Source organism: Apiospora aurea (genome assembly GCF_038362705.1).
Source record: "Apiospora aurea strain CBS 24483 chromosome Unknown utg000009l_segment0_segment0, whole genome shotgun sequence".
Lineage (NCBI taxonomy): Eukaryota > Fungi > Ascomycota > Sordariomycetes > Amphisphaeriales > Apiosporaceae > Apiospora > Apiospora aurea.
The window spans coordinates 831,374-844,276 of NW_027117396.1; the positions used below are offsets into that span (position 1 = coordinate 831,374).

Sequence of the window (12,903 nt, forward strand, 5' to 3'; positions counted from 1 at the left end):
CCAAATGAAGGGTCTCTTTTCGCCCAAGAAACCCTCTGCTTCTCCCTCGCCCACCAAGAAGCACGCGACCGGGGAAAACGACGAGAATCACAGTCCACACGCCAATCGATCTCGGTCTGGTTCTACGTCGCCTATTAAGACTGCCCCTCAAGCAAGGCCGATAGGGAGAAAGCCCGTTCGGTCCGCATCGCCGCCCACGCAGAGCACGCAGACTACGCAGACTACGCATAGTACGCAGACTACGCATAGTACGCAGAACACGCAGAAGGACCTGCCTCCTGTACCCCCTCAATCTGCAAGGTCTCGCAGCACCCGTTCATTCGGTAGCACTTCATTCTCGTCGCGGCGCAATAAGTCAGACCCCAACACACATCCTCTCAACCTACACCCCGACGAGTACAAGCGCTTGTCGGCCTTATCCGCCATGAGCGACCGCAGTTCCTTCGACAAAATGGACGTCGACCGAGAGGCCTCGGCCGCCCCTCCATCTTCCCCCCGGCGAAGCCTCAGCCTCCTGCAAAGAAGAAGGTCACGGTGCCCATAAGCATCCCGCCCAACACCAACGGGACCAAGGAGCCCACAAATGACGAAGGGCCAGCTCCCCCACCTCACCGGTCCAACCCCTCCAGCCCAGTGCCCACTACAGAAGACGAGGCTGAGTCGTACAAGGCTGCTGGAAATAAGTTCTTCAAAGAGAGGGATTACCGGAATGCCATCATACAGTACTCCAGAGGTATGCTTCAAATTGCTGGTTTCTACCAATTTTTTCGTTTGGTCCCCATTAGAAAATACTGAATGCTGACTGACATTTCCTCTCGCAGCCGTGGAATTAATTCCTAACTCGGCAACTTTCTTGAGCAACCGTGCAGCAGCTTACATGTCCCACGGGCAATATGAAGCTGCTCTTGGGGATTGCACCCGAGCTGTTGATCTTGATCCGACCAACGCCAAGTTTCTGCTTCGGCTTGCTCGTATCTATACCAGCTTAGGTCGGCCCGAAGAAGCCCTGACAACCTTCAGCCGCATCCAGCCCCCTGCCTCGGCCAAGGATATGGCACAAGCCAAGGAAATGTCGTCGCACGTCAGGGCCGCCCACGATGCTCTGCACAACGGCACTTCTGGTTCCATGGTGCTGCATGCGTTGGACCAAGCCGAAAAGCTCCTAGGCCTCGGGGCGATGAAGCCTCGTAAGTGGCAGCTGATGAGAGGTGCAGCCCACCTCAAGATTGGCGGTGTCAACTCTCTCGGTGAGGCTCAGAACGTAGCCATGTCCCTCCTCAGGTTCAACAGCCAGGATCCCGAAGCGTTAGTACTGCGTGGGCGTGCTTTGTATTGCCAGGGAGACAACGAAAAGGCGATCCAACATTTCCGTAAGGCCCTCAGTTGCGACCCTGACTTCCGGGATGCCGTCAAGTGGCTCCGAACTGTGCAGAAGCTTGATCGCATGAAGGAAGAAGGCAACAGCGATTACAAAGCTGGCCGGTGGCAGGCTGCCTTTGACAAATATTCGTCCGCCTTGGAGGTGGACCCTACGAATCGTGGTACAAACGCCAAGCTCTTGCAGAACCGGGCGCTTTGCCGATTGAAGCTGAGGCAGTACAATGAGGCGGTGGCTGATTGCGACCGAGCTGTCAGTCTCGACCCCCAATATATCAAGGCACGCAAGACAAAGGCCAATGCTCTGGGTCAAGCCGACCGATGGGAGGATGCTGTCCGCGAGTGGAAGTCCATTCAAGAGATGGACCCCGAGGATAGAACCATTCCCAAGGAGGTTCGCAAGGCGGAGCTTGAGCTGAAGAAGAGTCAACGAAAAGACTACTACAAGATTCTCAATGTCGAAAAGAGCGCCGATGATACCCAGATCAAGAAGGCCTACCGAAAGTTGGCTATTGTCCACCATCCCGACAAGAACCCCGGAGATGACGCCGCCGCCGAGCGCTTTAAGGATATAGGCGAAGCCTATGAAACCTTGAGCGATCCTCAGTAAGTTTGAGAGCTATTAGATTATGATATATTGGGCACTAACTCGTCTGCTTAGAAAACGTGCTCGCTATGATAGCGGCGAAGATCTGGTTGATCCTTCCGACATGTTCTCGGGAGGCGGTGGAATGGGCGGCATGGGTGGAGGCATGGGTGGCATTGACCCCGAGATCCTCTTCAGCATGATGAACGGCGGTGGCGGTTTTGGCGGTGGAGAGGGCTTCGGAGGCGCTCGCTTCTCAGCTGGTGGTGGTGGTCGCCGACCTGGTGGCTTCCCTGGAGGCTTCCAATTTGGCTGACAACCCCAGCCTGAGGAAAACGACGATACTGCCGAAGAAAGCCAGTCTGACGACTGGGAAGGTGATCGTCCATGGAAACACGGGCATAAAGGTGCACCTGACGAGACGATGTCTAACGATGCTGATTTCGACCACCGCATTGCTCGTCTTCGTCGATGGGGTGTTGTTCTTGTTGCTGCAGTTGTTCTCCTCCCGCGTGAGCTTGTAAGTGTCTTGGTCGTGCTGTTGGGTATGCTGTACATCTGTGCAAAGGTTTTGGGCATTTCACGTGGATCTTCATCGGTCTGGTAGAGAGGGCAATGGGAGTTTCAGGTTTCAACAGACTGGTGAAGGTCGGAAAGGGGACATGAGAAGAACGAAAGGAGTTGATAGATGATCCCTCGTCATCTTCGCATTACTTTTTCCTCTCGAATTCCTCGACATGAACTGGATCATCCAAGCGGCGTTTTTGCGGTTTAGGGGAAAGATGCATTCTGATCATGAAGAACGTAGATAGACAGCCTGCTCATCTCCGTGCGTCGCGAGGATACCAACTCGAAAGACTTGACAGGCAAAGTTTTGCCTGCATTACTCAATGAATAGACAACCTATTTTACAAGATAGATCACTTTCAAATGCGATTGTCACTAAGACACTTTCTTAACATGGTTTTGAACAAATACCAGTGAAGGAGACCTGTGGGTAATTTCTATCTTGCCTTATTTCTCACCCAACGTCCTCGCTATCTATAATGCATCAACCGCCAAGGCGGTGCCGGTGTTCGGGCATGGTCTTTTAACTATGTCGTTCGCCGCTATTCTTGGCATGTCCTCCGCCCACCAATGCGCAGCTATCCATACAACCGAAGCCTGCCGCAACACCGCCTTCCTCACTCTTGTCACCCTTGGTTCTTAGCAAATAACCAGACTGCTCGTTCATGACAATGCCGTGACCCTGCTTCTCGCGCTGATCCCAGAGACAGGTTCCGTAGATGCCGAGTTCGCAGATGACACCGCCGTGCTCCAGCTTGCCCAGGCGCAGGATTGTGTTGTGCACAGGGGGCGGCGTAATGAGCTCCATGAGGATGTAGGCGCCCCAGTGGGCTTCGGGGATGGACTTGAGGAAGCCCGGAATGGCCGAACGGTAGATATTGTTGCCGCCACCCTCTCGCTGCGGCTTCAGCACGTACGACTGGCACTTGTCTTCATCGAGGGCGATGGCGCGGGCTTTCTGGCCTGCGGGGCTGTTGTCCAGCGGGTAGATATTGGTGAAGGTACGCTGGAGCGCGGCGATAGTGTCGTCGGCATGATGGATGCGCCGAGGGTTGCGGCAGTCATCTGAGCCGATGAAGCGGCGAAGGATGGAAGGCTCTGACATGGGATCGCTTGGGGGTGTCGCGAGAACCTGTTGGACCTTCTTGGTGCCGGCAACTTGCGTCAGGATGCTGGGGCACTTGATGGCGGCGGATCTCTCGATGTGGTAGCGGGCCTCCCAGGCCGAGGCATCCGGATAGTCACCTGGGCCGTAGCCGCTGCGCATGTACACGACAGCAACCTCAAAGGTGTGCTTCGGGAGCTGGGGCGGGCTGAACAAAAGCTGTCGGCCGCCGCCCTCGGCAAGGTGAGTTTGCTGCTTGATCTGGGAGAAGGGCAGCCGGAACACTGGGATGGTGCTCGGCGGCGCCTGGACTTCATACTCGAGGTGGCGCTGGTCAAAGACGTTGCGCTCGCCATCCTGGACCAGGAAAATAACGCACTTGGGGTGCGGGGTGACATGATGACCGTAAGCGATGAAGGCCTGCTTGATACCAGCAGCAAGGCCTCGCGCGCTCAAGTTGGTCGGGAGGGTCAGCTGCCCCTGTGAGATGGGCTGCTCCAGCAACGCATACTCGTTTATGGCCAAGTACCTGTGGTCTGGTCAGTGAAGCTGCTCATCGGGAGAAGCAAGCGCAAACTCTTACTTATGCAACGCCGATGTCTGGGATGAGAGGCCTCCGAAAGACGACGCTATAGTGTTGAATTCGACTTGCTTGATCTGAGGATCTTCTTCGGGTGTGGTTTGGTGGACCATGTAATCCGAACGGAATAGACCAAGGGACAAATGCTGAAATCGGTCAGTACATATAGCTCGAGCCAGTAAGGCCTGCCATGCTGCTTACCTGGGCATAACCCTCCTCTTTAACTTTTAGGTGAACCTTCCACAGCTCTGTGATGAATTCATCGCTGTCGCCGATACTACACAGCATTAGCGATTTGCATCTCAACCTCTTTTGGCATGGGTATACCCACTCCTTGACAATCTGAGCCAGAAATTCCTCATCCTGGCTAATAGCCGCATACAGCTCATTGTAGGCCTTTTGGGCCACCTTGCCTTGGTCGTAGCAGATCTGCGGAAAGGGGCTGGGGAAGATGGTCACCGGCACGGCAGTCGACAGGATACCGGCCGGGTCGGCCTCGGCCGATACGACGGTGGCCGGTGGCCGAACAGAAAGTCCGTGAGCAGCCGCCCAGTCCTTGACCACCTCAACCAGCCGTTCGCTCTCCGAAGCCGTGAGATCAGGCGGGTAGTTTGCAGGCAGGGTTGAAGGCATCTTGCTTGAGTCGCCAAGACTTTGTAAGGCGTGATTGGGTGTACAGATATAACAGACCGCGGGGCTGGCTACAATATCCTTTTGGAGGGCCGGGAGGAAGTATCAAGGGACTTGTTCACCTTGCACTATCATTAATGAGCGTTGAGAATGAAGAAGAAGAAAAAAACTCGAAGCTTTTGCTATTCAAAGTGCAGTTGTAAAGAATCTACACTCCTTAATTTTCTAGCTTCGGGAGAGAATGCCGGGGAGCTTTCGGAGTGGCTTATTAATGGGATGGATTTCTCACGAGATGGATGCGAATCTGATTTAGCAACCCCGCCTGCCTCCTATGATGACGGAAGGTTTCCACGGCATGGTCTGCTATGCGACTTTAGTTGTGCCTTTAGATGGAATCTATGTGGGGTTCACGGCAGGTAGTCCTGGGTGGTCGGAACATGAAGTAGTCGCGGAAGTTCAGACCGGAGGAGATATCCTCTCTTGAAGGATTGTATAATTTGATATATCAATGTGTGGAAGTAGAACAATCACGTCTTAAGACGTACTTTCCCCCTTGATGCTGAAAGCGCTGCTATTGCCAGCTAACGTCGTACTGCACGCACCAGGGACAGTTTAATTCCTCTATTGGAATGACGTTTCCAAACGTTTATCCCACCGGACAGACCTAATGGTTCTAATTGGACAAACAGGCTTGTCGACCATTCAAGGGGAGTATCGTCAATACGAAAAGCTGCGCTCTCGCAATCAAGGAGATACGGTAGCAACGGTTTACCACATGTCTCAGTTCCTCAGTCAATGCTGTCTCACATGGAAGCCTGTGGATGGGAATCGAGCTGGGAGAATTGATCAATCAATTCATCAAATTGAATGCAGAAGCCGCTCTGCCCCACCCCCACCTCACCCAGGCCCTAACCTACCTACTGCTGAGACCCCTGCTGCCTGGTCAGGCTCTTCCCACTAAATTGCACCCTTAGCGCCTTTCGACCCCAAGTCCCATGTCTTGGATGGTCTCGAGGAAGTCGCGCCTCACCTTATTCGCAGGCGCGTGTATTGTTGGTTCCAGTTGAGATTCGTGAACCGATTGAACGACCTACCTACCTACATCTTTACATACCTTTTATCTACCTCTCCCCACGCCGTGGTCCAACTATTTCGGCCTGCCAACTGATTGTTCAGAGCCTCCCCCGCCACTCACTGTGAAGATGTGTTGCGATCGGACAGTGAAAACAGAAACAATCGTATTCACTGCCCTACAATGCATTGTCCGACTTCGTACGCGATGAACCTGTCGAAATTCACAATCAGATAAACCCACGATCCCGCCTGTTGTTCCAACCACGATTCGAAAGCACCTGGCGATTCGACCCGACCGGCTACACTCACGGTTCACAATCGGCGATTGATGCATATATTCACCAGGTGATTCAATGCAAACACTCGTCACTTTCCCTGGGATACATCCATTCAATCATCTGTACACCTGTGTGCTCTCAGACAACATACATCCTATCCGGGCCAACAACCCCCACTGCCAGTTCACAAGACAACATCCTCATTCTTGCTTGGTCTTGCGACTGCCCTACTCGAGCAAGGCCAATCGGATCAGGATTTGCTTACGCCATCCTCTGAGCACTCGCAGTACTGCACGCTTGGCATCCATTCCAGTGTCGTCTACCTTGTCGCGATCTTGGAGTCGAGCCCCAGGGTCTGTCGGTGATGCTTTGGACCGTTGCACTTGTTCACCGAAGGAAAAAAAGAAGGTATGTCGGCAGCAACGTCTCCTAGCGCCTGGGGGAGACACACTTCACTGCTTGCGAGGAGCGCATTCCAGGCTTTCTGGCCCTTCACAATCACCGAACTTCTCATCTTGAATCTATCCCACCTTCCCTACTTTCCAGCTACATATTTTTCCATGCTGGTCGTCAATCTGCACCCCAGCACCAACTTTTGATATCTTTGCAGAGCTTACTGAACTGATGTTATCTTAGGCTGGACGCGAATACCTGGTGTCAACTTGAGACTGTTGGGTCGGAGCAATGGCCCCGTCAGCAGCCCAGGGGAATGATCCCTGGGATTGGGATACCGATCGAGTTGTAAAAGAACTATGCACTAGCAAGCGGTCATGGAAACCGTTCGAGGACCCTCCGATCCTACCAGACCCTGCCCGCCTTGAAAATGCACTACGGGACAACTTTATCAATGGTATAAGTCTTCTCAAGGACTCCGACCACGAGTGCTTCTTCAAGGATATCGGTGTCAAGGCAAACAAACACAAAAGCACGTTGCGTGATGCCATTTCACAATTTCGGCGTCGCAGCCGCATATACAAAAAGTACCTAGTCGAGCGGAAACAAGAAGACGAGGTTGAGGATGAGGCCATGTCAGACAATGATGACGACGAGGTTGAGGATATTGAAACCAGAAAACGAAAGCTCCAGGCTGAGCGGATGTCACAAGCTTCAGAAGACCAGGTAGTCTTACCGCTGGACCCTGTCCGAGCCCCAGCACGCGTGGCGGAAAGGGCAGCTGCAGCAGTGGCCACATCGGCTATTATCCCGGATTCTGATGGTCCCAAGGAAAACAGTCATGCTAACGGCACATCATCTAACGACGCCTCGAGTCGCAAGAAGAGAAGGGTCCAACCTTCACAAGTTCTTGGTCATCCTCTGGGGCGGGCCAGTCAGGTCATACCTAATCAGGCCGATGTTATCGAGCAGTCGAAGCGCAAGGGTCATCTCAAAGAAAACCCTTTCCTTCAAGCACCTATCATGGATCTCGCCATGCTTGCAAGTGGTCAATTCACAAACGACGAGTCTTGGTATCTTGGTAAAGATTCTCTTACTCGTGTCGACATGATTGATTTCGATTCTTCTCGCTTAACCGATGCGGATATGACGTTTGTGCTTCGGGAACAGGTTCCTGTTGGCCGGCGCCGGCAGGTCAGTCGACTTTACAAACGTCAAATTCAACGACAAACCCAACGCCAAGCTCAGCTTGAACGCCTCCGTCAAGGCCTTACCCCCTTACCAAGTTCCAGACCTGACCGCCCACCTGCAAAAGCTGACACTGTTTTTGGGGCGAACGACCCTGATCATGGCGAAGTGCTTCCTCTTCTTGGCGAGTCTGATAGCGGCGACGAGTACGATTCAGATACATGGGCGGAGATCGAGGCCGAGGAGAAAGAGCGCGTCGAGGCCATGGCAAAAGTGAACACTGCGCTGTCAGCGAATGATGTTAATTTGGCTCTTGACGAAGGCACCAATGAATATATCGCAGCCTGGACTGAGCGAAAACTGCCCAACTTGCAGCGTGGTGCGAACATCGAGTGGAACAAGGCCAGACGGTCTAATCTGAAAGTGGCACTCGACAGTGCTCGGAAAAAAATAAATTATCTGCAAACTCGCCTCGGTGCTCTGCGCACAAGAATAACCGACCAGGAGTGGCGCAACAAGGCTGACATCAAGTCCAGCATGGGAAATCTTGAACCTACAGTGCAAGACTTGCAAGCAGCGCTATGGATGCTTAATGTCCTCAAGTCAACGTCGGAACCGAAAAGGGTTTCGAACGTAACTCGGAGGCCTGCAAAGAAACGTGAACAGCGGCCTCGCCCTCAAGTCAACGACGATGAAGGGGAACTACTAATGAGCGACTCCGAAGATGATTTCATTGTTGAAGACGATGGGCAGGATTACGCGCCTCTCCCGGAAGAAGTCTCACCACAAGATGAGATGGCAATTGACTTTGAGCATGAGGCAATCGGCAACGATCTAAGCGCCCCAACGCCTGAGTTTGCTGGTGCCGAATCTGTCGCCTCTGTCGCCTCTGGCAACGCAAGATCATCTACCCCGTCAGATGACAAAGAGCTTGCAGTTCAAGATAACGTACCAGCACATGTCGTAGGCAACAGCGAGGTGGAAAACCCTAGTCGTTCGACTCCCTCCATCTTCGATGTGCTGGGCAAGCATGCTGATGGTTTGGACGAAATTACAGACCTTACTCAGGCGACTCAGTCACCTGCGTCCTTGCGACCAAGTATATCGAGACCCCCTGAGACACCGAGGTGTTCTTCCTATCCCCCGGGTGTCGTGGACCTTGTCACACCAGAAAAGCAGTCACCGAGCTTAAAGAAACAAAGCCAATCATCACAACCGGTTTCAACCCTTAAGGTGTCGTCTCTAGCTCGTAAAGCGTTAATCAAAGAATCCCCCAGTTCCTCGCCAACCCTGCGAGGCCACTATGAGCAGCAAGTGAAGAACACCCTGAAAGAGCTTCCCCCTGAATACCGAGAGGCCATTTTCGGCATCTGCAAACTCTATATGGATGGACTAGGAGATGGGCTCGACCTTTGGGAATATTACATTATTCCCCATCTTGGTCATCAATGGACCAGTCTTCCATTCGACCAGAAGGACGAAAAGAAAGATGACGACCGACACAAAAGCGAAAGACACTATTATGTGTCCTGCTACATGGCACGGCTATTTGACATATACACGGAAGGGGAGGCACCCCCCTTGAGGAAATACTGGCAGGTAAGCGACGAGATGAAAAGAAACCTGTGCTCCAGAAAACGTCAGTTCAGAGAGTTCATGGACTTTTACTGCAAGCTGGTCAAAGAACTCAGGCGATCATCGTCTGGCAACAACACCCCATCATCCACCCCCGTTGACCGTTCTGCAAGCACGAAGTCAAAAGCACCTGATCCCAAACAGCTGGGGGAGCCAGAAGTCATCTCGGAAGACACTGATGATGATGAGACTGAGGAGGAACCTGTCGTGTCTCCAACCAAGAAGCGCAGACCAATCCAAAGGGATCGTGCTGCCCAGAATCTGCGAGACAGTGACAGGGCTCGCGTTAAGGAGCAAGCGAAACGACGGGAATTACTTCGTGCCAAACTGGCTGCCCAAGGACACTCGGAGGCTAGCCAGAACTCACATCTTCTCATCAATGAAAGTAAGGAAGATGACCAGGGCTTCATTTACGTCCCTGATAATATTGCGAGCCGTATCAAGAAGCATCAGGTCGAAGGAGTCCGTTTCATGTGGAACCAGTTAGTTGCAGACTCTCAGAGTCGCCAAGGCTGTCTTCTAGCACACACCATGGGCCTAGGCAAGACGATGCAGATCATTACTCTGTTAGTCACGATTGCAGATGCGGCCGCGTCTGACGACCCATCGATTTCCGGTCAGATTCCAGACGAGTTGAAAGAATCCAGAACATTAATCCTTGCGCCGCCAGGGCTCATAAACAACTGGGCCGACGAACTCCTGATTTGGATACCAGATGGGCATCCGATACTCGGGAAGCAGTCGGAGAACCTATACAAAATCGATGCGGATACCTCGCTTCTTGATCGGCATGATCAGATTGTCGACTGGGCAAATTTCGGCGGAATTTTGGTTATAGGTTATACTCTTTTCAAGACCTGCGCACAGAATACCCTGCTGGCTGGTCACTTATTCGACGAGGCCAATATCGTGGTGGCTGATGAGGCTCACATGCTGAAGAACGAGACTTCCCAGTTGCATAACGCAGCCGTGAGATTCAGAACCAGGACCCGAATCGCTTTGACCGGTTCTCCCCTAGCCAACAACGTCAAGGAGTATCACTCGATGCTGAATTGGGTCTGTCCTGGTTATCTTTCCAGCAAGAAAGAGTTTGACCACGACTATGCTAGACCGATTGAGGAGGGCTTGTCTGTGGACAGCAGCCGTGCCCAAAAGAGAAAAGCACTGACGAAACTGCGAGCCCTCAAGCAGACGGTTGCGCCAAAGGTGCATCGACGAACTATCGCAGTTCTGCATCACGACGTCCCACCGAAGATGGAATTCGTTATCAGTGTTCCGCTTACCAAATTGCAACGTGCTCTCTATGAGACCTACATCAAGTTCAACCAAACAGATGACAAAGGATCAATGAAACTGCTTGCCAGTGCCACCACCCTGACCGTCCTTTGCAACCACCCAGATGCATTCAGGGCTTTATTGAAAGAGCAAAAGGACCACGGTTCCGCCAAAGATGGACCTGACGAAGCAGAACGAATCAACCTGCCCCCTGTGCTGGTCAGCGAATTGCTGCAGATGATGTCTGCCGGAGACCTCAAGGAAGCATCGTATTCGTCGAAGATGCTGCTCCTTGATAGAATCCTCGATGAGAGCAAAGCCAAGGGCGATAAGGTTCTCATCTTCTCTCAGTCCATGAAAACGCTTGACTACCTGGAGAAGATCCTGCGGTCCAGGCGCCGGCACTATTTAAGGCTCGATGGGAAAACGCAAGCCAGCAAACGCCCGGGCATGGTACGAGATTTCAACGCAGTGGAGTCGACTTACGAGGTGTTCTTGATCTCAACAACGGCAGGGGGCCTGGGACTGAACATCACCAGTGCGAATCGGGTGGTGATTATGGATTCGAAATGGAATCCGCAGCAAGAGCAACAGGCAGTAGGCCGAGCGTTCCGTATCGGTCAGACCAAGCCCGTCTTCGTTTACCGTCTCGTCTGCGGTGGGACCCTTGAGGTGAAGTTGCATCATAGGCAGATCTTCAAGATGCAACTGGCTCAGCGCGTTGTTGACGAAAAGAAGCCGATCCCCAAAGCACAGCGTCTGGCAGAGCTGTTCAACATGCCAAGCGACCCGGAGCCTGGAGAGGTGATGGAGCATCTGGGCAAGGATGCTGTACTTGACGGTATACTCGAGTCGGGACTGGGATCGCACGTTAAATCGATTGTGATGACGGACACTTTCGAGGAAGAAGCCCTTGAAGAAGAGACCCTGGCGCAAGAAGAAGAGGTGGAAGCACAAAGATTGATCAACGAGTTCCATGCACGTCAAGGCCGGTCTTTGCCCATTGGTCCTGGCTTTGCAGAATCTCTAGCTGCCGCCAATGGGCAACCGCAGCTCGTCTCCACGTTCGCCGCTCCAGGTGCTCAGCCAGCAGGTCTTACTATGGTGAACTCATTTCAGGCCCTTCCTGGTGGTATCCGGAGCACCGCTCCTGCACCCGTCGAATTTAGCCGAAGTGTTGTAGCAAATGGCACCTCTCATTCACCGGCCCACAGTCAATTGGTGCACCAGTCGGCATCACCCCGTTTGCCTGCACCGGCTGTGCAACAGGCATCGGGAGGAGGATCTATCGGGCCTGTTCCCGGTGCCAGTACGCAGCTACGACAGGCAAATGTGTATTGGGATAATATCCAGGCCTTTAAGGGCGAGCTTGGTAGAGTCTTCTCCTCGAAAGGAAGCGGCGGCGATGCGGCAAGATGTCGTGCGGTAGCCCATACAGTGGCGGCAGCATTTGAACAGCAGCAGAACCAGAGACAGTTGCAGGGCATCCGTGAGGCAAAGTGGGCAGTTATGGACTCGTCTTCAGCTTCGTCTAGGTTCGTCGACGCTGTAGTGGCTGGCTTGTTGCCACCGATCAAGCTCGCTCAGATGGAGGCTGGCGAGATTGCGGCGAAACGAAAAACTTGGGACAGCCTGCCGCAAGCATCATGGGATCACGAGATTTCCGCTCACCGTCACAAGACCGACACCACAGTAGGACAGCCCCATTCAACTTTTTCGTTTGCTTCTTCTACGTCTCAATAATCGGGCCTGCAGTACGGGTCTACAACACAAGTCTGAAGGCAGCGACTCCTTTCGACACTTGCTAACCTCACACGATCACTAGGTCAATCCTGGACAGGGGCGGTCTTCTTCTTCTTCTAGCCGCCAACCTGCAAACAATCATCGGCAAAATGACCAGATCGCTCTTGAAGAGTTCAGGGCACAAAAGAGTGGGCAAACCGGCATTGGGCAAATCAGCAGCAGGCTGCCACCATGGGCCAAAACGGTAACCAGTTCGCAGAGGGACGGATCATCCTCGGCTCCTAGAAAACGCAACGCCAAAAACCCCTTCCAGTGATGCCACACTCCCTTCTCGCGACTTCTTTTGGCGATTGCGTGCCCCACTGGCAGAGGCGATTTCACATGTCCGGGGCTTTACTCTGTGTTTCCATGTGGATGTTGGCATGTGGAAGAGATGGTCAGGTCATGCAGCACAGGATGCTTTCGGTTCTAC

General features: G+C 53.0%; 3 protein-coding genes across 3 annotated transcripts; 2 read left to right on the forward strand and 1 right to left on the reverse strand.

Annotated features, from left to right (window-relative positions):
• Window positions 1-4: 4 nt before the first annotated feature.
• On the forward strand, window positions 5-2,279 carry PG986_013373 (dnaJ domain containing protein; the record flags this gene model as incomplete). The annotated part of the gene is made up of 5 exons (XM_066849595.1): window positions 5-408; window positions 468-733; window positions 822-1,187; window positions 1,215-1,983; window positions 2,039-2,279. 5 exons carry the CDS (start codon window positions 5-7, stop codon window positions 2,277-2,279), a joined length of 2,046 nt encoding a protein of 681 aa, XP_066693738.1.
• Window positions 2,280-3,053: 774 nt separating this feature from the next.
• Window positions 3,054-4,848, reverse strand: PG986_013374 (glutathione synthetase; the record flags this gene model as incomplete). The annotated part of the gene is made up of 4 exons (XM_066849596.1): window positions 3,054-4,164; window positions 4,219-4,361; window positions 4,417-4,492; window positions 4,547-4,848. 4 exons carry the CDS (start codon window positions 4,846-4,848, stop codon window positions 3,054-3,056), a joined length of 1,632 nt encoding a protein of 543 aa, XP_066693739.1.
• Window positions 4,849-6,881: 2,033 nt separating this feature from the next.
• PG986_013375 (snf2 family helicase) lies at window positions 6,882-12,716 on the forward strand (the record flags this gene model as incomplete). The annotated part of the gene is made up of 2 exons (XM_066849597.1): window positions 6,882-12,380; window positions 12,609-12,716. The coding sequence occupies 2 exons, from the start codon at window positions 6,882-6,884 to the stop codon at window positions 12,714-12,716; spliced, it is 5,607 nt and encodes a 1,868-aa protein (XP_066693740.1).
• Between the last annotated feature and the right edge of the window lie 187 nt (window positions 12,717-12,903).